At 41.3% G+C, this 25305-nt stretch overlaps 1 protein-coding gene across 1 annotated transcript in view; it reads left to right on the top strand.

Annotated features, from left to right (window-relative positions):
• The window catches only part of LOC135473180 (deleted in malignant brain tumors 1 protein-like), a 29270-nt gene extending 11330 nt beyond the window's left edge, over positions 1–17940 (top strand). Inside the window, exons 6-17 of the mRNA XM_064753024.1 lie at positions 5352–5509; positions 6445–6607; positions 6786–6952; positions 7388–7535; positions 8549–8730; positions 9945–10098; positions 11715–11896; positions 12219–12266; positions 14581–14682; positions 15218–15300; positions 15965–16690; positions 17794–17940. Of these exons, the coding sequence (XP_064609094.1) occupies positions 5352–5509; positions 6445–6607; positions 6786–6952; positions 7388–7535; positions 8549–8730; positions 9945–10098; positions 11715–11896; positions 12219–12266; positions 14581–14682; positions 15218–15300; positions 15965–16690; positions 17794–17940 (2260 nt within the window). The remainder of the gene's footprint in view (positions 1–5351; positions 5510–6444; positions 6608–6785; positions 6953–7387; positions 7536–8548; positions 8731–9944; positions 10099–11714; positions 11897–12218; positions 12267–14580; positions 14683–15217; positions 15301–15964; positions 16691–17793) is intronic.
• Positions 17941–25305: the final 7365 nt, after the last annotated feature.

Genomic DNA, 25305 nt, shown 5'->3' with positions numbered 1-25305 from the left:
GGCAACAAATTCGTGTTCGCCACTGTCACTTGACAGTTGATCAGTCAAGGGGTTGGGAACGCAGTGCAGTACCTGACTGGCCGTCCACACAGTTGGACGTGTCAGCCAGGTAGCTCCTTTGGGCGGGTTTTTTTTTTTTTTTTTTACTACCAGAATGGCTTTCCGCATTAAAAGGCCTCTTAGCCTTAAATTGCCCAATTAAAGGCAATGTAAAAGCGATTGACGTTTATCATGGGTTGCAGGAACGCATCGGCAGCGGAGTGTTGAGGGGTTTGGTCAACGTTACTGGGGATCTGTGGAATGTCATTGTCGCCAATGAGGAGGCCAAGCAAAAATTACTTAATGAAGATCTGGTGCTTAATGGAGTAAACTGTCCGGTTTATGAAGTTGAACAATCCAGAACTTTGGTGAAGGTGAAGAGCCCCTATGAGATTCCGGATGAACGGATAGGGGCTGCTCTCAAACAGTTTGGAACGGTGCACTCTGTCGAACGAGAATGCTACCTGTTCGACAGAACCTTGCAAAATGGGGTTAGGAGAGTATGGATGAGCAACATTTCGTCCACCATTCCTGAAGCCATATGGGTGGGAGCATCTTTTCGGTTACCAGTCTGGTACAGAGGGCAGGTGCGAGCTTGTTACCTGTGCCAGGCGACAGATAACCTCAAAAATGACTGCCCACTGAAAAACAAATGTTTGATTTGCAAGCAAGAAGGTCATTTCCAAAAGAATTGTCCTCAAGATCTGGACACTGAGAGTAGCGACAATGGGACAAGTAGTGGAGATGAAGATGACATCGCAGTTGTGATGGATGATAATGGTAATAAGGACGACGAGGATATGAAATAATGATGATCATGACAATGAGCAGGGAGATAATGACGGAAAGGATGACAGTGATGATGACACGGATGATAGTAATGAGGCTGAGGATGATTGTGAAATGATGAATGGGGATACGGATGGTGGACAGGAGAGTAGCAATGATGTAGTGGGTAATGATGATAAAAATGAGTTGAATGCGGCAGAGGACTGGAATGATAAAGATGCTATGGATAATGGTAAGGATGGGCTGGAGGGTGATAGGAAGGAAGGGGGTAAAGAGGAGGAAAATGATGTGGACAAAAATGCAGATGATGGTACTTCATCAGTTTGTAGCCAGGTCAAACAGGAGGAAGCATCGTTGGGTTTCACTGAACCGTTGGTTTCCCGAGCAAGACTCTTCACAAGACTTGTGGAGTCAGTCATTTACCTTTTCCCAGCCAATTGCAAAACAAGATGTAAATGAGTCCTTATGGAGCACTGCTTTAGAGGCCATTTTTGTAGACACCCAAAAGTCCAAGTTAGCGGCATTGAAGCCTCTGGATCGGTTACCCATGGACGACACGGACGTTGGAAATGGAGGATTCAGTTCCGGGAGAAGACCTAGACGAGTCAATGCCGGCATACGCTAACGATCAAGGCGAGGTTTTAGTCCCTGTCTCCACTTCTTTAGGAGTCCATTATCGGACCATGCGCCGCGACTCAAAAATTGAGAAAGTCAATTTCTCTTGAAACAGAGGAAAGTAATTTACCTGTCCCAGGAGGACTTTGCTGCACGCAAGGCTGCCCTGTACAAGAAGTCGAGAAAAACAAAACTTAAATAGATCCATAATGGCTCTGAATGTTGTCTCACTAAATTGTCAGGGTTTGCTTTCGGACTGGAAGCAATTTTCCCTTGGCCATACCTTCAGGTCATTAAAAGCAGATGTTGCTTTTCTACAGGAGACGCATTTTACTGACGTCAATTGAAACAGCTGTGAAAGGGAAAGTCTTTTTCTCCTCCGGCTCGAATCATAGAGCGGGCACGGCTATTGTGTTTCTTGCTTCTTTCCTCGCCTCGGGGACCATAGTGTCATCTGTCACTGATCCCGGTGGTCGTTGGGTCAAGGTTGAGGCGGAGTATTCAGGCTTTGAGTTTACGTTTGTCGCCGTACAAGCACCAACATATGTTCCTGGCCGTTGTCGGTTTTTCCAAGGTCTAGAAGGTGTTCTGGGTGATTCAAACGCCAACGTCTTCCTGGCCGGCGATTTCAATTGCGTCTTAGATCCCCTAATAGATAGGCGAAGCACGGCCGCGGTAGCTTCTGATTCGTCTACTACTCCCTTGACAACTTTGATAAAAACATATTCTCTGTCGGATACTTTTAGGTTCCTTCACCCTGATGCCCATGAATACACTTGGACCTCGCCAACTGGTGCGCACTCTTCGCGTCTGGATAGAGTGTATTGTAGCAAGGATCTCCTTGGACATCTGGTTCATGCAGGTCATGAACCCACTGCCATGTCTGATCGTACTATGGTCACAGCCAAATTTGATTCAGGGGATTGGGTAGAGAAAGGTCCGGGGTTCTGGAAACTCAACGTCAGCCTTTTGAATGACGAAGAGTTTCACAAGAACATGCGAGATTATTTTGCTGCTTGGATGTCAGAGAGGGATTCTTTTAGGTCCGCTGCTGAATTCTGGGAGGAGGGCAAATCTGGGCTTAAGCGGGTGTCACTGTCGTACAGTAGGGCTAGGGCACGTCGCCGTAAACGGGCTCAACGTAAACTGCTGAAGGATTACAACAGGGTCTCTAAAAGAGTTAGTGATGGGGAGACCCATCTAGTTGACCTGTTGGAAGGTCTAAAACGTAAAGTGCGGGCTGGTGAACAACAGGCTTATAAAGCAGCCGCCTTTCGTGCCAGAGTCAAGTGGCTGTTGGAAGGCGAGAACCCAACTCGCTATTGCCACTGTCGGGTGCCACTGAAAATCTTATCGGCGAAGTAGCAACTCCACCAAGGATTTATTGCAGGCCACATGCGATTTCTACCAGAGCCTCTTCACCTCAGAGGGAGTTGAGAGAAATTGCATGGAGGAGTTGATCTCCCAGAAGCCGTTCACTTTGGATGAGCTGCATTCTACAGCAAAATCCATGACGCTGAACAAGTCCCCCAGTATCGATGGTCTTCCTGTCGAACTGTATTTGGCTTTCTGGGATGTGCTAGGCCCTATCCTGCTGGACGTTGCCAACGAGGCTTTTGAGCAGGGTGAGTTGATCGATTCAATACAGCAGGCTCTTGTCAGGCTCGTTCACAAGCGGGGACCAAAAGAGGACCTGCGAAATTGGAGGCCGATTATAAGATCATCACGAAGGCGCTAACCCGCAGACTTGGATCCGTGGTGGGCCTTGTTGTTCACAGTGATCAGACCTGTTCTGTGCCAGGGAGGTCAATCCTCACCAATAGCTTCCTTGTTCGGGACCTTATAAAGCTGGTCGAACACGAGGATATCGAGGCGGCAATCATAAGCCTTGATAACGAGAAGGCTTTCGATCGTTTGGAATGGGCTTTTATGCACAAAGTGTTGGAGCGGATGGGGTTCGGGCCTGTTTTTTGTAAATGCATCCGGCTTCTTTACAAGTCCCCTGTAAGTTGTGTAATGGTGAATGGTTTTATTGGTGACCCTGTTCTCCTCGAGCGTGGAGTTCGCCAGGGCTGTCCTCTGTCTCCTCTGCTTTACGTTCTGGCCGCAGAGGTTCTTGGGGTGGTTGTGAGGTCTTCTGACATGAAGGGAGTGAGAGTCCCTGATGTCGAAGAACCGATCAAAATCTCCCAGTATGCCGACGACGCATCTCTCTTCGTGGGAGATGATGAAGACTTCCACATTGCCGAGACGATCTTGAACAAGAACCAGAAAGCGTCTGGCTGCAAAGTCAACAGATCCAAGTCAAAAGGGTTATTCTTGGGTGCTTGGAAGGGTCGTGATGATACTCCTTTGTGTATTGAATGGTCACAGGATCACGTCAAACTCTTGGGGGTAAAACAAGGTGCAAAAAACGCGGCTTCTGTTAACTGGAATGACCGCATCCAGAAGGTCGGCAGCACGCTCAAGGGGTGGAGCAAGAGAGGCCTAAGCATTGTTGGGCGAGTCCTTGTATTAAACTTGCTGGCAATTTCGAAATTGTGGTATGTTGCCTCAGTTTTTGACTTGCCGGCGGATAAGGAGCACACATTAGTTGGGATGTGTCGGGATTTTTTGTGGAAGAGTAAAAAGCTTCTGGTCTCTTCCAAAGTTTGTACCCTCCCCAAGGCAAGTGGAGGTCTAGGCCTCGTAGATATCCCCAAGAAGGTTCAGTCCTTAAAGCAGGCTTTTTTGGAGCGGCTTATGTTGAGTTCGTCTCGGTGGGCTCAGGTAGGCCGGAGGCTTGTGGAGTCGAAAAATGAACCTCACGCTGTGGTTGATTTTTTCCGGCTGCTTAAAGCTCCAACGCGTTTCAGTTCTCTTCCTCGGTGGTACTTCGACCATCTGAAAACCTTCTTTAAGCTGAAACGGACTGAGGCTGATCCGATTTCGTGGCAGGAAGCTCTGGATCAGCCTTTGTATGGAAATCCCCTAATTTTGGGAGAGGGTGGAAGACCCTTGATGCCTGGTAAGACGGCCACGCCCAGTATCCGGCGATTGTCGGATATTGTGGATGCAGGCACAAGAGTGTGGCTGGTCAATTTGCGTCACCTAGCAGCTGTGCGAAGGGCAATACCGAAGGCATGGTTCAATCTGCCGGATACTGTCACGAATCCCAGCCGGACGAGGTATCAAGTACTTGAGACAAGTGCGGCCTTCATTGAAACCGGTCGTCAGAGATCAGGTGTTTCTTTGTGTCTGGTCAATTTGAAGGCACCGGTGCTACGTGGTAGCACACAATCATGTGATCGACCATCTTAAGGTGGTGCCCAGCCTTTTCCACAGGGACCTGCAGTACCACTTGCTGATTGTTTTTGAACGGCATCGCAGGCTCGGAAAGTTGGCGACATTCAAGACCACCTGGTGTCGCAATTCTATTCTTTGCGTTCTGTTCCCCCTATTCTGGGGCGGAAGTTTTACTGTTAATTTTAATGGATATTTGTTTCTTGTGTCTGTCCTGGCTCTATCTGTCTGCCGGTTGTGACGTTTTAGTCATATAATGATGGGCTGGTCCTGTCAATAATGATGTAGGTATGTTTTACATACCGCGGACAGATTTGGTTCTGTTTTCCCACAGCCTAGATTGCTGTGGCGTACAAAAAAAAAAGATAGATAGATAAAATATAAGTACGACTTATCCCTGTATATTTCCATCTTTCCCAACTCGTCCAAACATTCCCTCTACTTCCCTGTCTTTCCCCTGTTTTAACTCGTCTTCCCCCATATGCGTCTGTCTTTCTTTATTATTCTCTATTTATTTATTATTCTTTCCCAGCTTTCCACGTCTTCCCTCTCTGTTCCTCCGTCTATCCTCATATTGTTCCTTAAATGCATTACATGAATCACTTTATACACCTCCATTTCTTCAGATCACTGGCACACTTTTATTATCTTGACGGAATGGCTACCGGAAACACATCTCTTAAACGGGTCAGATGCACAGGCAACGAGCAGCGTCTTATTGAATGTTTCCACATGTTCCTAGGCTTCCGGGCGAATTCGTGCAAAAAGGCCGCTGGTGTGGAGTGTAAGTTTAGTACAACAGTATCGATATCAGAACATGCATGGTCGTGGTGTTTCCCCAATTCTACCCCTGTTATACAGTTTTCTCCCAGTATAATGCTGGCTGTCGTCATATAAGTGAAATATTCGTGAGTGCGGCATAAAACACCAGTCAAATGAAAAAAAAAATATATCAAAAAGTACAATTTGCAAAAAAAAAAAAATGCTCAAATTACCCAGTTTCGATTTTGCGCACCTTATTACTATTTCTGTCCAGTTTTCAAATACATGTACTCAGTCATCAGCGCATAAAATCATTGTAAAGCAGATAGTTTTCCTTCAATTCTTCCACAAAAACATGACAGCTTTTACAACAGAAACGAGCAAGTGTCTATGTATTATGTCAAGACATATTCCGTTCCAATGCAGGGCTACCTCAACCGTATTTCTCTCATCTTCGCACAGGCAACTTTGAAGCCTAGCACCACGGCAATACATCAGAGACACAGTTATTGACTACTGGGCAAAACACGAGTCCACTTGTACTATCAAACCTCTCTAAAGCTATTTACCAACACACTATGTATTCTTAAACACGCAATCGAAGTATGACAACGCCATTTTCAAAAAAATGTTACCAGAAATTGGATTGACGAAAAGCAAATCAAAAGTAGAGGTCGTATTTCTAAAACATTTCTTGATTATCCCCAGTTCCCCACCATTGTATGGATGTTTTGGTAAAATATTACATGTATATAAATAAAATATAATGTATTTATATTTAAATGGCAAAAAATATTCAAATACTACTGATTTAACCAGTCAGTATTTTTATTCCACTTCTTTTTTAATCAAAGCGGGAATGTTAGTCGTAATGTTAAGAAACTCTGATTCTACACTGATGCGTGTAGTCCAGTCATTGCTACGTGTTTTGAATGTACTTCACGTGGTTTGTTGTAGGTAGACGAAGTGATGATTATTCTCCGAGACTTGCTCATACAAAGAATCTTACTATGTTGAACGGCCGTCTAGATGTGAAGATTGGCGGACAGTGGAAAGCTTTGTGTGGAACGATGGCTGAGGAGACAATCCGGGTGGCGTGTCGGGAAATGGGACTGCCTAGGTATGAACGTTGCTAGCATACGCTACCTATCTTTTCAGTATATCAGCTTTTTATCTAAACGATTTCGAATGATCACTTGAAGGGTCTAAACTATGCCAGCAAAAACTATAAAGTCATAATTATTCCAGGTGTGATGTTAACTTGTAATTTGTCATTATTGTGATTTATCTTTTGCAAGCTCTTTCGTCTTAAAGTTGCCCACATCCATCAAGTATCCATCAGAGAATATTCCCATTACCACGGTGGATTTCAGCTGTTGGCGATCGCCGAGTAACCTTTCACAGTGTCGGGTATATCCTGGATATGGGGACTGTAATGAGACATTTGGAATTATGTGCTCAGATGGTAAGTGATACGCGAAAGGGCTAGGATTGTAAACTTACTTCCAAGCACTACATGAAATTTGTGATTGGTGTAAGCGACATGGTATGAGGGAAATAATGTTGAATAATTTTTCTGAAAATGACGGGGTGTGGATTACATAATTATCATTCGACATTTCATTAATGGCATTAATTAAAGTTAATCTTGGAACAGTAAGATGCCATGTCGAAGGGATAATGAATTGTCCAGGAATTTGACCTATTGTACTAATGTGTTTTCTTCAGTACTAACTTTCTTATTCACCCCTCAATCGCAGGTATACCAGCAGTTTACTGCACAGGCTTTTGTGAACCACTCTTATACACCATGGCGATCAATGAAATGTCTTTTTGTAGGAAATAAACTCCAATTTGACAGGATAATGTGGTTAACTTCAGCATATGTATATAATTACAGATCCACGCTATGATGTGCGCCTCGTGGGAGGTGACAATAGTAGAGGTCGTCTGGAGGTCAAAATCGGTGGCATCTGGGGCACGGTGTGCAATAACACATTTACTGACAGGAGCGCCAAAGTTGCTTGCAGAACATTAGGTTTTAACAAGTGAGCAGTGCTTTTTTAAATCATGTTTTGACACAGTTTTGAGTTTGTATTCTTTCTTTTGGCTAAAGATAGTGTGCCAAAATGATTTACACTCTGCAGTGAGGTCAAACTTCAGGGCTCATTTCTCGGTGAACATGCAGGAAATTGCATAGGATGTGCCTTATTTATAAAAATAGTCTATAGTCTAGACAAACGACTGAGCGCTTACTACAGTGGTAATTTCAAGCTTGTGACGATAAGGAATCGGTTAAATTGTTCTCTTTGCAGAGCACTTTGTTATACTGGACAAGACAAAGGTTGCCGATTTTGTGTTCATATCCAGAAAATGCATTGTTTTCGTGAATTTTAAACGTTGTCACCTGTCAGGCTGTTCCCTGGATTCCGAGTAGCTCAAGGCAGAATAAACATCAGGTACAATGACTCTAGTCTGAATTTCGAAAGAAATATCGACTTAGATGTATACTTGTTTGATTCAAAGTTCTATGTGTAGCCCATGAAAGTGAGTTAATATTCATCAGAGTGGCATGTTTTGTGCTTTTGCGTTTCTCTGGACTCATTCGGTTTTTGTATTGAATCTACTTCCCACAAAAGAGATTTTTATAATATCCTTCTGTTACTTTGTCTTTTGTTGAAGTCTATTTACCCTGTCCTTGTGGAGTGGATATTGTAGCTATACACTGGACTGCATTGTCCCCTATACGCCCCTTGCTTTCGCTGCTTATGGGGCTTTGATGACATTAAGCGGTCGGCGACGTTTATGCAGGCTAAAACTACTTGAACACCACTTGCCTTCCGTCAGTATGGTGTGAATGTGTGTGTGTCACACATGGAGCCGTTCCTCTGTAACTTAACTAAGGTCGGTGGTTTACGGCGGGCTATGGCAAACATCGCATAAAGTAAAACCTTTCTATTGCGTTAAACAACAATCAAATAAAACGGATTGATCATGTATGTGTTGCATGAAAGTCTTGCAATTTTGCAAAAATATTGAACCTCTCGCATTTTGTTAACAGCTCAGTACCTCTTGTCTGGCCCAATAAGGGTTTTGGACAGGCAGACTTGGAGCAGCCGATATGGCTTAATACCGTACGATGTGATGGGTCGGAAACCTCGTTAAGAGAGTGTCACCAAAGTACAGAGCACAAAACCCAGTGTTCGCATGAAACAGATGTTGTTATCTCTTGTAAAAGTCTAGGTAAGTACATTTGGGCACTCCGGTTACCTATAACCATCAACCCGACCGCTGTCAAATACCTGAAACATTTTTGAGTACGCGGTTGTACACAGCAACCCAATTTTTCACGTCTAAAACGAAGGTCAATTAATTGGTAGAGGAAACCGGCACCACATGTCAGGTATCGGTCAAACGCGCAATAACCCAGGGGCCTCTCACGAATGCGGTTGCCTTTTAGTTCAGCTCATGCTGGCTTGGCCTTCCACCGGATGTGGGAAGGCCTGCTTGCAACCTGCAGCAACCTGCGGGTGGCTGCCGTCATATAAATGCAATATTCTCGAGTATGACGTAAAACTTCAATTAAATAAATAAATCACTACTGCCCAGCCAGCGAGAGCTCGATTTGAACCTCGTTGGTCATAGACCTTGGAGATGAGGGGCAAATTGGCTGAATTTAGAAAAAGATTTATGCGGAATGTGCCAAATGTGGCTGAAGGTGAAGTTGGGAGCGATATCCAGCTGCTCAGTATTCGTTTGCAGTGTCATTTTAGTATTACAAAGTCTGTGCCTAATTAATACTATGTTGTCATGAGGTACGCAATACGGAAGCAACTGCACTGTATTGTACAATACTGCGTTGCAATTTCGGTAAAGAAGTCAATGTATGACCAGTACTGGACAGTTATAACTATGTATGATTCAACTGCTTGGTTCTGTATGCAGACATGGAGCACTAAAAGCTTTGCCCAAACTTGGAAACTAAAACAGCTATAAAACTGACAAATAAAAGGTTGTATGCGCCTTTGTTTTCTATGCACCCCAAAGAGGCTCCATGGATGCTGCTGGGGGAGGGAGTCCCAGAATGTTCCAGAGATGTTTCCTGACTACTCCGTACGGGCTTCCAGAGGGCTTCAGAGGGACTTCAGACTTCCAGGGCACTCCTGAGGTCTTCCAGGGCGCTCCTGAGGATCTTCCAGGGCGCTCCTGAGGGGCTTCCAGAGACGTGCTCCATAGATACGTCACAGTCCCTCCTTTTGGAGCCGAGGAGTCATGCGTTAAAACCAATCAAATAAACTAATACAACCCACCATTAAATTTAACTAGACAACGATTTATATCAAAGGTTGTGCTACGTAGACAACAGTGAGTGAACGCCAGGGATATCAGATATCCAGATCAGCTTTGCCACATTTCTGCTTTATCACATTCCTCCTTTGTTTTCTCCTTCCTGCCAGAGGAGCTTGACATGCCGATACGTTTGGTGGATGGACCAGACATTACCGCTGGGCGACTGGAGATTTTTTTAAATGGTCAGTGGGGAACAGTGTGCAAGTACTTCTTTAGGGACATATCTGGTCAAGTGGCCTGCCGACAAATGGGCCTGCCGTAGTAAGTGATTTTGTATTTCATTAACTATATCTGTTGATGTGTTATTCTTTTGTGTAAGCATGGGACGGGAAGAAGGTGAAATCTGTACATTCTTACTGAGCCTTGTCAAGTCTTAGCCATGTGCACTGCCTCAAAGTTATGGGGGTGAATATAAATCTTAGTCCAATTCTTGTCGTTTGGAATAATTAATTATTTACAAGCAACCAACTGTTTATCAACCACCTTCAACTCCTAACCAAGAGGGACACCATTCGAGTCTTGGAGAGTGAACTTGTTCATTCCAGGCTTTCACTGTCGGTAGGGGCCTTGGTCATAATAAGTGGTCGACGTTTGCGCAGTGTAACATACGTGTAAGACCACAATTGTCTTCCCTCTATACGGCGTGCAACTAGCTCTGTACGTCAAAAGTGGAAAAGCTGGTCAGCAACTTATCAAAGGTCCGCGGTTTACCTCGAGCGCTCCATTTTCCTCTACCCACAAACTTTCCACTCACCATTATTCTCACTGCTCATGGTGGTTGGAATCCACATAAGAATGTTGTTAAAATTCTACACAAGGCTCATAGAAAGACTTGTAAAATTAGCACGTTGTATAAGTGGAAGTCAGTAACACTGAGTCATGTACAAGTATTGATTTCATCGGTTAGTTCTCACCATTTGCCAGGCAACTATCACATTGTATTCACTGTTTTGGTTTTACTCCCTAGGCTCTATCCGGTTTCCTCCCATCATAATGCTGGCCGCGGGCGTATAAGAAAAATATTCTTCAGTAAGGCGTAAATCAAATAAATAAAGTCCAATGAAAGCTCAACGCTATTTACTTCAGCCAACAGCATACCGTACAATTACAATGAGAAAGGAGGCACCTGTCTGCTCTGTAAACAGACACTGTCTTATATCCATGGGATAATTCGTAAGACAAAACTTGTTTCAAATACCAACAGCAGACGAAAACAGATATTATCCTGTGCATTTGATAGCGTAGACTAGTCTGATGATCAGCAATGAATATTTTAGTTTGGCCAATTTTATCGGCTACATCTGTTACATAATGACTTGAACCGCATACCCGAAAGCTCTTGCGTCATTTTGCAGTCGATTTGTCAGTGTGAGCGGGTTGGCAATCCACCTGAGCGAAATAGGTGTGGGGTGGGTGTGGGGGAGGGGAGGGAAGGGGAGGGGGCGATTTCCCATCTTGTTGCAATATATTTTTATGTCCAAAATGCAGTTAAATCGTGGTTTCTGCGATCAGCATTATGAACAATATTGATGTAACATCTGTGTTTTTACTATTCCAACGTCAGTTTTGTTCTGGTGTAGTGTCCACGTATCGATTATCCAGTGCAACATTAACTGCGGCACTGCGGGATGAAAAATAAACTCTGACTTTAACTGACTCCAAATGTGGCCCATAAAACCCAGATTAATAGAATTCTAACATTCGAAAAAAAAAATATTTAAGTAAATTTACTTTCAAGTATATCTGTTAGTAGTTAGGCTACCGACCCTTCCTTAATTGATGGGGTTTTTTTTCACTTAAACAAGTTTACTTTAAAAATAGTTAACCAAGGGTCTTATCAGTTGCATATGTTTGTTATGTGTGTGTTTTTCTTTCAGTAAAGACGCCATAATAACTAGGCATGTACCAATAAGTGATCCAGCAACGGGTCCTATTTGGTTGGGTGACTTACAATGTGGAGGTGAAGAGTCACACATTATTCAGTGCTCTCACGGGCCTATCGGCACAACAGCTTGTAGCCACGCAGATGATGTTGATTTGAAATGTGAAAATAGAAACAGTAAGTATACTTTAGAAAAACTTCATTATACATTAACAGTTCTATTACCAAAACCATTTGACCACCATGGATGTTCTTTCTTAACAAATGAGATTCCGTTTTGGAATCCAGCCCTCGTCGTTACGCCTACTTCTGGGAGTCAGGACAGGGTCGTTGATTCTGTGCATCCCAAAACTTTTAGATATACTATCTTCTTAATAACAGAGAGTTATTTAGAGCATCTGTCGGATTGTGTGACAATTGTTCAGTGTTCCCAGACGCCTTAATCAACACAATTATTCGTTAATTATTAAAATTATGTTTTGATATGTCTTTTTTATAGAATATATTGGCAATCCTTATACGACGGAGAAACCTAAATCTGACAGAGGTAAGTGATCATCCACCAGATAGATTTATTTGGTTGCAGTACTTTGTGCTCAAGAAAATTTCACACATACGACGGCGGCCAGCGGAACCCACGATTATCGCAGTTTGCTGACAGGCCTTCCCACGTATGACCAGAAAGGATGCCAGTATGAGTTGTACATGAACTCACAGCCATCGCATCGGCGAGAGGTTCTTGGGTCCTTGTGCAGCACTGGAACCCTAACCAATTCTCCATAGATGCCTCCGCCACCAAATAGATGACGTCCGAGATTGAGAGAGCGCCCTATCTTACCGGATGTACCCAGATTCACTTCTTACACAGGCTGATACTCAAACATACAAGACTGGGTTTATCGATTCTGTGTGCTGAACCTTTTACCTTACTTTTAAATCTGACATTAGTTTAGGGTAATCCGAACTTAAAGGTCATTGTTGACTAATTGTTAGTTTATCATAACCCTTTAGCTCCTAACATTCAAGGGGAAGTAATCTAACCTAATGGGGCATTTTTCGTAAAATTCCATATATTATTTATAGAAGAATATTGTCGCATTTAACGTGTGTGATTTCACAAAACAAGGACATAACTGTAAGTAGCATGCATTAAAATAGCGCAGGCCTTCATTTCCCTACAATTATTGGAGCTTCCGAGCACATAATTCCAGTATGTTCACTGCATGACGTCACCCTGCTATGGTTCCACAGTGGAAACGATAGGCAGGTAGTCCAACTTTGTTTAACTAATGGAACTGGCAAACAATTTATTTAATATTTTTATTTAAATGCAGTTTACAGGCTAATATAACATAAATATTACATTAAATAATATAAATGTAAATTTTCAGTACTCCACGCGTTATATAAATAAACCGAGATTTCGATTGGTCACATCAACTTTCATTGACAAGCTTACCCAATGAAAAAGTACAATTTCACACCGAACTACTTCTATTGTTTGTTGGTACCAGACGATTCAGTAGTTTGGACACTAGATAGGCATAACATTTATCTTCTTGAAATGTGAAAAATAGTAAAGATTGGTGACGGTAAATGAAGTGCTTGACGCTGTAAGCCTAAATAAGGCACTCACAAACAGTGAACTCAAGTTCAACCGTCAACGAAAGCAGCATGCCTCGGTATAAGCCTTGAGGTGAATTGTTCGCTTTAAATGACCAACTTTTAATATTTCGTTCAACATGATTTTCAAAATCAAGTCATCGCGTGACGTCATAGATATATGGCCTAGATTTAGGTCACAATTTTGGAACCAAATGTTTCGATAAATGAGCAGTTATGAATGCTGATATTTTCAAAAAAAAAATCAAAGCTCGTCATTTTATAGCACACTAATGGACTGTGTTACGTTTTGGGTTCACAGAAATCACAGAATTCCTCAATGTGTTCTACAACTATATTTAGTTAAATGTGTGGTTCAGTTCCAACCGTTTCACATATATGGATATCAACACGCATCTCATTTAGATACTTGTCAAAGCAAACACACGATGTCTTCAAAATAAATGATGGGATAAATAGGATATGTAAGTTGTGACCCATTATATCAAATTTATTAAACTCGTGATGAAATTTTCATTTGCTTCTCGCTAAAGGCTCGGAATAAATAAAAATGACACCACTCGTTTAATAAATTTGATACAATGGGCCACTCATTGTATATCGTCACTAAGTCTAACCTGTGAGAAACTAAAGGCTTTGCGTATACATGTAGTGTGGTTGCTTAGAAAAGGCTTCGTTTTTATGTTCTTCTTTTTGACCAGGCTTTCTTCTGTTGGCATGTTTCCGGTTAACACATCTCGTTAGTGCCCTGTTGTGTTCTCCACCTTGTGTCTATTACTGACTATACACTGCACGCCTTGCTCCATCTGGCCTAAGAGCCTTATTAATTTTCCATTAGCGACATGGTTAACGTTTAGCGCTGTAACTCAGCCTCAAACGTCCAGTGGTCAACAAGCAATGATGCCTATCTTACCCAGCCTGTGAGAAAGAAGCCATAACATTCTTGAGCTTGGTTGGCCGTCAAAGTCTGGACCTTCCTATTACTTCAGCTGGAGGTGTGCCTAGCCACGTCAAAGGGGACTTGGGCCTCGTCACTGTTTGACACCTCGTGTCATCTAGCCAACAATTTCAAACTTGTATCAATAAAACTCAAACCTTCTGAAAGTTTAAACAATTTCCAGTATTTTAATGCCAAACATACTCATGTACACCAAATATGAAGGTCTGGGAGTACCCATGTATCTTCTCATCTTTTCATGTTTTTTTTTTCATCTTGCTAGAAGTCTTCTATATTTCAGTACTTATTGGAGATGGAATTGTGTCTGCAGTCATGATCATACTCCTGATAGTAGCAGGATGCTGCGCGAAAAAGAAATACGACAAACGGGCTAACTCTGCCGGTAAGGCTTGTATTATACAGGTGACCACTTTAAAATCCTTCACGGTTAAAGAACGGACGTGCAGAAAAGTGTCATTGCTTATTCATATATTGTTCTAGAAATGTTCTTGTAGCAGGTATTGCACTGTTATAATTATGGGAAAGTATGTGTGAACATCTAAAAAATACACAACATTCTAATTTTTTTATGGAGCTCAGAACTAAAAATATTGGCAATACTGTATAGACTGAGACGGCAAAGAGAGCTTTTTTCGGCACAGAAGGCAATATTATATTTCTAAAAAAAACAACTCCATATTTAATTTATTACAGAAGAGGAACAATGCTGTAAATTACTTCCTAATTACAAATTGTCGTTTATTAAAGAATATTTGTCAACGTGTTCATTTTGAAAATATGTTTTCTTGGCTGCCATTTTGTAAGCCAAGATAGTTTCAATTTATTTTGTTTTCCTTGTAGTTCAACTTAAATATTAATCAAAATAAAACAAAATTTACAGACATTGCGTAAATCGTGTTTTTTTTTTTTCTAAAAAGGCGGCGAACACTCCAGTGAAGCTATTGCACTCCAGTATACACCAGGAACCGCCAATTCCTCACCCGCAGCACCAGGCGAAGGCGTAAGTAAAATTAATGAGCGTTTTGTGCCTTGCGAATGTAATGGGAGCATCTCTAGTCCTTGTGAATGGAATGTATTTAACTGTACACATTGGGATTGAAATGTAGTTATCAGTAGTCTTTGGGATTGAAATATAGTTATCTGTTTTCCTTGTGAATAGAATGTAGTTATCTGTAGTCCTTGGGATTGAAATGTAATTATCTGTAGTTCTTGGGATTGAAGTGTAGTTATCTGTTTTCCTTGTGAATAGAATGTAGTTATCTGTAGTCCTTGGGATTGAAATGTAGTTATCTGTAGTCCTTGTGAATGGAATGTAGTTGACTGTAGTCCTTATGAATGAAATGTAGTTATCAGTAGTCCTTGTCAGTGAAGTGTAGTTATCTGTATTTCTTTGAAATACAGTAGGAGCATTAGTATTGCTTGGGAAAGCAATGCGTTTTTCTCTGTTACTTGGGAATACAATGGGAATATCTGTGTGGATTGGAAAGGCAATTGTGGTGTCTGTGTTCTTGGGAATATGATGGGAGTGTCTATATTCCTTGCGGAAAATGTGGTTATCTGGGATTACAATGGGATCATGTGTATTCCTTGGGGAAGCATAGCAAGCGGGCATCTGTATGCCTTGGGGAAGAACAGCGGGCATATGTTTGCCTTGGGAAGAACAGCGGGCATCTGTTTGCCTTGGGGAAGAACAGCGGACATCTGTATGCCTTGGGGAAGAACAGCGGGCATCTGTTTGCCTTGGGGAAGAACAGCGGGCATCTGTATGCCTTGGGGAAGAACAGCGGGCATCTGTTTGCCTTGGGGAAGCACAGCGGGGAATTGTATGCCTTGGGGAAGAACAGCGGGCATCTGTTTGCCTTGGGGAAGAACAGCGGGCATCTGTTTGCCTTGGGAAGAACAGCGGGCATCTGTTTGCCTTGGGGAAGAACAGCGGGCATCTGTATGCCTTGGGGAAGAACAGCGGGCATCTGTTTGCCTTGGGGAAGCATAGCGGGCATCTGTTTGCCTTGGGGAAGCATAGCGGGCATCTGTTTGCCTTGGGGAAGCAAAGCGGGCATCTGTTTGCCTTGGGGAAGCATAGCGGGCATCTGTATGCCTTGGGGAAGAACAGCGGGCATCTGTTTGCCTTGGGGAAGAACAGCGGGCATCTGTATGCCTTGGGGAAGAACAGCGGGCATCAGTTTGCCTTGGGGAAGAACAGCGGGCATCTGTTTGCCTTGGTGAAGCACAGCGGGCATCTGTTTGCCTTGGGGAAGCATAGCGGGCATCTGTTTGCCTTGGGGAAGCATAGCGGGCATCTGTTTGCCTTGGGGAAGCACAGCGGGGAATTATATGCCTTGGGGAAGCAATGTGGGCAGCTTGATCTGCACATAGCTGCACCTATGATCGTCAGTTCCGACGTGTGGTATTCTTGTCTTTTGGATACTTAAAAAGAAATAGTGAATTAAACTTACAAAAAATTGGAACTGATTATTATTGTCATGACCTTATTAATTTTGCGCATTACGTTACTTTTTCATTTCTATTTCCTCCGGGATACGTAGATTTTGATTAAGATTATGGTAATTTTTTTAGGGTGGGGGGGGGGGGGGGGTGTTGAGAGTAGGGTTAAGGGTGAAAAAGGCATGTCTGAACCCGGTTTTTTCCAGAGATACAATGAAAAAGGACAGAGGCCTTTGTAAAAAATGCATGTAGTTACCAATCCAAAGGACATTTATGACATTTTCGTTGAAGACCACTTGATTTCCATTATCATGGCGTTCAACTCTGTACGTCACACGAGGAATAGTTCCTTTGTTACTTGCCAGAAGTCAGCGGTTTACCCCGGCCACATATCTGTAATATAACAGTTCTCCGTCTGTAAAAACATTTCACATACCAATGTTGATATTACTGTGGCTGAGTAGGGTGCCTATTTTCTTATCGGAATACTGCAACTGGATGGGGTGTCTTTTCTGTTATCAGTATACTGAGCACGGTGTCTTTTCTGTTATCAGTATACTGCGACTGGATGGGGGTGTCTTTTCTGTTATCAGTATACTGCGACTTAGCACGGTGTCTTTTCTGTTATCAGTATACTGCGACTGAGCACGGTGTCTTTTCTGTTATCAGTGTAAAGTGACTGAGCAGGGTGTCTTTTCTGTAATCATTATACTGCGACTGAGCAGGTGTCTTTTCTGTTATCAGTGTACTGCGACTGAACAGGGTGTCGTTTCTGTTATCAGTGTAAAGTGACTGAGCAGAGTGTCTTTTCTGTTATCAGTGTACTGCGACTGAGCAGGATGTCTTTCCTGTTATCAGTGTACTGTGACTGAGCAGGGTGTCTTTTCTGTTGTCAAGGTACTGCGACTGAACAGGGTGTCTTTTTTGATGGCTTCAGAGTGAAGCACGCAATCTGACATGCAGTATTACAAAATGATACTGATAAGGACGCTAAACGTAAAACAAATTAGCAACTGATTTGATTTTTGTTTCATTTTATTTCTCCAAGGCTACTCTGACGCCTGGTGACCAAATTACAGCCTTGCCAAACACCAGTGATGCCCCGCCCTCATACTCAGACCTGTTTGAGAAAGACGGGGTTTCCAAAACTACATCTACCCCTTCAGACCCAAAGACAGAGGCGCATATAACTTAGCCGCTATCAAAGGACCTGGTACGTTAAGGCGGAGAATCGGCCCCAGAGAGTTACTATAAGAAAGTGCCAATTTCAAAATCCCAGCACAGTTCTGTAAATCCCCAAATCAGAAGTATAAAATTTGGTCGAATCACCCATAAAAGTTAAATGTCCATAAAAGACATGGCTGTTTAGTAATAACGCGCCAAGCATTCTCGGTCAAAAACGCCAATATTTCGTTCAAACGAGGCACTGTGTGTTTAATTTACGGTGTGAAGATCAATGTTAACCAGAAGAATATCTTTACTGAAACATTTATCTGTGTATTTCTACGCGCTGTCAAATTTTCGTTTTGGTTTACACTTGTCTTCATATGTTAAACACAACACAAACTTTAGAGTGTGATCAGTTTTGCCATATTTTGGTAAGTTTAAAATCCGTATTTCTGCCATATATATATATATATATATATATATATATATATATATATATATATATATATATATATATATATATATACATGGTCCAGTTTGTGGTCCAGTGATTTTCCCTGCCCTACAGTGTCTAATACAAAAATGTGACTGGAGCAGGTTACCAATTTTTCGATTTTAAGAAGTATACATTGCTTTAATGCATTCTTGCCATGTAACGGGAAAAGAAGAGTAAAACAGAACTCAAAAAAGAAGAGCTTTACGAGGGTGTCAGCAGTTGTCAATCACAGCTATAACCAGTTTTGCTTCTTGATGTGCAGAGTTTCTTGCACTGGGGCCGATTGCCTTGCTCTACCAGATCCTTTGGCGAAGTCAACACTTGGTGCTGGTACGTCAGTAATACAAGGTCTATATGGCAGTCTTGAATCAGAGCCCCATTATACAGTAAGGTCTGTGGTAGAGAATTAATAACCTAGGGGCCTGTGTGGCTCATTGATTAGCGTACTAGCGGGGCCAATTGACCCAGGAGTCTCTCACCAGTGTGGTCGTTATGAGTTCAAGCCCAAATCATGCTGTCTTGCGGCCATAAGTAAGAAAGTCAGTCAGCAAACTGCGGATGGTCGTGAGTTTCACCCGGGCTCAAATAAACAGATTAAACTAATACTCCAGTATTATTGTCAACCAATAGTTTCTACCCCTCTACCAAGGTGTGCCCTGTGCTAGTACTGTATTGTGATCGGTGTGTGCCAATCCGTCATCCCATACTGGTCTAGGCAGCTATGAAATATACAAAAGCTGTGGTGAAGTGTGTAAGCATAAGTGAAGTGTATAAGCAGCTGTGGAATGTACTTAGGCGATAGTGAAGTGTGCAAGCAGGAATGAAGTGTATAAGCAGCTGTGTAATGTACATAAGCGATTGTGAACTGTGTAAGCATAAGTGCAGTGTATAAGCAACAGTGAAATGTACTTAAAGCTGCAGTGAAGTGTGCAAGCAGCTGTGGAAGCTATCTGGATAATTTTATCCAATCAAACACGTTGCTATAAGATTGTGCGACATAACCTATGACGTAGCCTTTACCGATTCACCCAATAAAGTGACACATGATAACACAGATCTACTGCATAAGACATCATTTTCTGATCGTTTACAAGGATTTACTTACGTGTAGCAGAAGGCCATCTCTCACAGAATGCTATGGTACAGGTTTGGGTCGTTTACTGATCACCACAAATGTGAATCCCGCTGACCTACGAGCGTAGTAATATTCAACCACGGTATCAAAAATTATGTCAGATAGTAACACATGCAGTTATCTTGGCCTAAACCGCATTCGTCTGTTCAAAACAAACAAATACATATATCATTGTTCATTTTAGCGTTTGGTAAACAGTTCGTACAATAAATAATAAATGTCAGAATCAATGCATAACCCTTAAATCGTTAAAACAGGCTATTAGGGATTTTTGTTTCTCGAATTTATAATTGAAAAAACAACTGAATAATTCTAACCTGGCTCATTTGTTTTTGCAGACCAGAGGTGTTTAAGTTTTTATACAGTGTAGTAAAACTATTCAAACGTGGTGTTTTTTATGCTTATCCAATGCTAGAAATCCACCACATGGAACCAGTACCCCAACAACACTCCAAATTTTTCGAATTTAATTCTGTGTAATTTAAGGTGTAAAGTCTTTTTTTTTTCGAAGCAAGCCTACCATTTGTGATGTACAGGTGCATGCTTCGTATCAGAATGTTAGAAATTGTCTGAACTTTGGACAGGTATGAGGTTTAATTTCAGTTTGAAACTCTGGCCGATCTGACAATGAGTCCGTTGGTTACGTGACTGATGCCCCTTTCGCACTGCTTTGCACCACTTCCATCTGCTAGCATAGATAGGTGCAGATTTTGATGGTCAGCCAATATCAAGACTTTCATGGTTGCTTTCTCACAGGCTGGGCCTAATATTCACCAAAGTTTACTGATGTTTAGGACAAAGTTATAGACCTAAACGATAACATTGTCGCTTATGGAAATTAATAGGTGTTCCTGGACCACAGGGCTCCTGTCGTTAGACCTACTTGCTATTCATCGCATGGCAACAACATAATGACGTTATTACCCAACCCAATTACCCATTGTTTATGGACGAAGAAGGCTATGCTTTATCTCGAGTTACATTTCTGAGTCATCTTAAACTAATATTGGGCCGCATTGGTCTTCGTAAATGAATGATACTCAGGGCATTCATTTCGAATAGGAGCATGCACTTCAGATGCACTAACAGGTATGTAGGACCACCAGATAAAGAAATTAGGTCCCTGGTTATCGGGTAGCTAGATATATTAGAAGAGACGTCCAAAACACAAAGCAAGCCTTCAGTTAGTATCTTAATTCCTACATATTTAAACTTTTGCATAGAACGGTATCAGTTTGTTACAGTAGGTAATGTAAATAACAACACTTGATACAATGAATCATGGAGACATATCGGTACAGCACTTCCGACGATCAACATAATTATGTCATTAATATATTGTATTATTTTACGTTCTTTTAATCTTAGCTATTTAAGTAACAATGTGTGAATGTATTCCCAATAAACGACACATTGTGTCCTTATTATGTTGCAAGATGTTACTTTACGAAAACTTTTTTGTTCTACACTGTATAACTACACAATGTTTCTTATAAATATTGTTACACACGGTCAGTAGGTCACATGTGTACTGTTAGACAGTTTTATGGCCATTCCATAAATATAAGGATCTAGTGTTCACTGTAATTGCCTTCATTTTCTTCACTTTGGTGTCTTAACTGTTTCGCAGCTTCTCTTGAGCATTAACTGAAGTTAGTATTCAACATCTCTGTATTTAATTATTCCAATTGTGAAAACAATGCTTCCATTCTATAACCTCAAATCTTAGCATATACATTTAGGCTACTCGTTTATCAGTTTGTCAGTCCCTGTGAGTTTAAGTCCAGCTTCCACTCCGGCCGTATGTGAGAAGGTCTGTTAGCAACCGGCGGATGGTCGTGGGTTTCCACCGGGCTCTGCTCCACCTTAATGCTGGCTGCCTTCTTATAAGTGCAATATTCTTGGGTACAGCGTAAAACACTAATCAAATAAATAAATAAATATCAGTTTGTCTGCTCCACCGTGACCTCGTCTTTGTCTGCTACATTTGAGAGCCCCGTATTTCCTTGGAACAGATTTATGCCTTCTCTGTAAGTGCCTCCTGTTTCTTCGGAACACTTCATGTCCTAGGCTGAGCAGAGCCCCGTGCTCCACCAGAGCACTTGTTTTTCCTGTAACGTATCAGAGACGGTGCTAACACCGTATAGCGCCCTGTTGCTATACATCAAATGAGTTGTACATACACTCCAGCTGTAACCATTAACTGGATTACGGGTGTTTGTGGAACACCCTTTGTGCCAAATAAATCGTTAAAAAATTATTCCTACAATTTGTTGTCTTTGTAATGAATAAAATAATAAATAATGCAAACAGGAAACGGTTTGAGTTGTAATTTTATTGTTGTCAGATACAGTTTGTAATCAGTACCACACTTTGGCTTGTAAAATAGTGCTTGTTGGGTTAAATCCCTTTGAATTAAATAGGATTACTGTACTTGTAAACCTATTTACACAGTGTTTGTAAACCTATTAGACAGTGGTCAAATAATGTCGGTCAAATGGCTTGTCAGAGTTTGAAGATTGTTACAAATGGTTAACTCCGTTTTAACAGAACACAATTTGTTGCATGCACATAGCCCCCACCCCATCCCCTCCGAAAAAAAAAGCAGAGAGAACGATAACGTAGGCAAAAGCGTTTCCACTAACGATTACAAGAATTTCTATCCAAGATTTGTTTAATAATATAATAGAATACAGTTGCTTTGTTTCTAAAAGAAAAAACAGCGAAATTCCAAAATACAATTATGACGAAGGCAAATGGTCAAGCAAGTTTAATGATGTTTTTGAAAGATAAGATTTGGCTTGTATGTATGTAGTATTGCGTATCCTTTATTTTACTGCGGGTTTAGATAATACTTTGTTTGTTCATATATACTTGTAACAGTTTGTAACATATACTTTACTGAGAGTTTGGATAACGCTTATTTATAAATATGTACTTGTAATAATTTTAACATATACATTACTGTCGGTTTGGATAATACTTGGCTTGTATGATTGTGGCAAGGGAAGTAACTATGTAAATATACCGCCATACTTTTTAGCTTCCAGTTAACCTATACTCATTTCATTACTATTTAAAGGAAGACAGCCGCTTTATCAACACATTCGACTTGCTCATTGACTCATGTGCAAGCATATCCAAACTACTACCGTGCGTCATCCCTTCCGCCTACGATGATACACAAAACAAGGATATATATAACGTAGGCCAGCAAACTCGGAAACACGTGAAGACGTATTGCCAGCAAAACGCTGTGCTTGATAGAAGATACTGAAATTTTCATTTACACGTGTCCAGATAATGACTTTCCCTAACACTACAGCGCTAACATGTGCAAAATCAGGGCTATAGAATACTAAATTATAAACAAACCACCTCATGCTATAGAAGATCACCAGACACAAACCACCTTATACTATAGATCACCAGACAAAAAAACTCCTTTATATGAGATAATGAAACATAGGTGTAAACTACATACACGAGAAGATCACCGTACAAAAACCGACTTATATTACCGAACATTTTATACGAGATCAATCAAAAGCACCAGATATATGTGTAAACCCCCTCGTATGAGAAGATCACCAGATATACGTGTAAACAATTTGAATTAGATCATCAGACTTAAACCATTTTACACTACAATATCACTGGACATGTTACACGAGATAAACCACTTTACACCAGTAGATCACCAGACATAAACCACATTACACTACAATATCACTGGACATGTTACACGAGATAAACCGCTTTACACCAGTAGATCACCAGACATAAACCACATTACACTAGAATGTCACTGGACATGTTACACGAGATAAACCACTTTACACCAGTAGATCACCAGACATAAACCACATTACACTAGAATATCACTGGACATGTTACACGAGATAAACCACTTTACGCCAGTAGATCACCAGACATAAACCACATTATACTAGAATATCACTGGGCATGTTACACGAGATAAACCACTTTACGCCAGTAGATCACCAGACATAAACCACATTATACTAGAATATCACTGGACATGTTACACGAGATAAACCACTTTACACCAGTAGATCACCAGACATAAACCACATTACACTAGAATATCACTGGACATGTTACACGAGATAAACCACTTTACGCCAGTAGATCACCAGACATAAACCACATTATACTAGAATATCACTGGGCATGTTACACGAGATAAACCACTTTACGCCAGTAGATCACCAGACATAAACCACATTATATTAGAATATCACTGGACATGTTACACGAGATAAACCACTTTACACCAGTAGATCACCAGACATAAACCACTTTATATTAGAATATCACTGGACATGTTACACGAGATAAACCACTTTACGCCAGTAGATCACCAGACATAAACCACATTATATTAGAATATCACGGGACATGTTACATGAGATAAACCACCAAATTTTGAGAAGTACATGTACATGCACAGACATGAACCACCAAGACACCATTTGATAAACCACTGGGAGCATGCGCAGTGACCAGATACGTGCTCATGCACTCCCATGGCACTGATCTACAAGAATCCATAAACACATATATATGTTGATCTTAGACACCATGAACTATATCTTGACGGCGCTAATAGGATATATATAATCCTTAGTGCCGTTGGAAGTGTTTTCTGTAGCGTGCACAAGGCTACTTTCCTTTTTCCAGTTGGAACTCTTTTTCTCAATATTCGCACAGCCACTCTCCTTTTAGAGTTGGAGCTGTTTTCCTTAGCAGTCACGGTCTTTTCCATGGTACAATTGGGACTCTTTTCTCTTTCCCTCAGCATTCGCATAACTACTTTACTTGGTACAGCTGGAACTCTTTCCCTCGGCATTCACACAGCTGCATTACTTGGTACAGTGGGAGCTCTTTCCATCAGCATTCACATAGCACTTTACTTGGTACAGCTGGAACTCTTTCCATCAGCATTCACATAGCACTTTACTTGGTACAGCTGGAACTCTTTCCATCAGCATTCACATAGCACTTTACATGGTACAGCTGGAACTCTTTCCATCAGCATTCACATGGCACTTTACTTGGTACAGCTGGAACTCTTTCCATCAGCATTCACACAGCCACTATACTAACAGTCTTCATTTAAGATAGTTAAATTTTCCTTATCACACTCACATAGTTACTTCCCTTGCCACTTGTGTTATTATCCGCGTATATGTGCATATTTTTCTTTCCTTACTGCAAACATATTTTATTTTATTTTACTGGGCCTTGTTAAAAAAAAAAGTCGCTTGACAGTTGCTTTCGCCAAAGAACTTGACTAGAAGCTGACTAATGATAATAATGGGTCTGTGAAATGACACAGTCATTATTGTAAAAAAAATTTCAAGAAATTTCAAAGCTGACAACAAACTAGTGGCAGCATATTTTGACGTGGTGTATAGGTATAGTTACAAGAAGATATCGGTAATTATAAAAAAAAATATTTTCATCTGTATATATGTAAATTAAAATACGTTCAAATCTTAAGGGAAAACTGGAGAAAATTTGAAAGAAAAAGTATTTACACATTCACTGCAGATGTAAACATAATAGTATTCGGTTCAAAGCCAGAGGAATTTCATTTCACATGTAAAATAACAATTTCAAAATCAGTGACATAAACTAAAATCCCAAATCAGATCCCATTAGTCTTTAACACCCAAATTCTTTTTCTCTACAGACCACCCCTTTGCCCTTCCTCCACCCATCCCCACCCCCGTCCC

The sequence above is a fragment of the Liolophura sinensis genome, chromosome 8, assembly GCF_032854445.1.
Source record: "Liolophura sinensis isolate JHLJ2023 chromosome 8, CUHK_Ljap_v2, whole genome shotgun sequence".
NCBI classification, from domain to species: Eukaryota; Metazoa; Mollusca; class Polyplacophora; order Chitonida; family Chitonidae; genus Liolophura; species Liolophura sinensis.
This window is presented reverse-complemented; position numbering and strand designations above follow the sequence as displayed.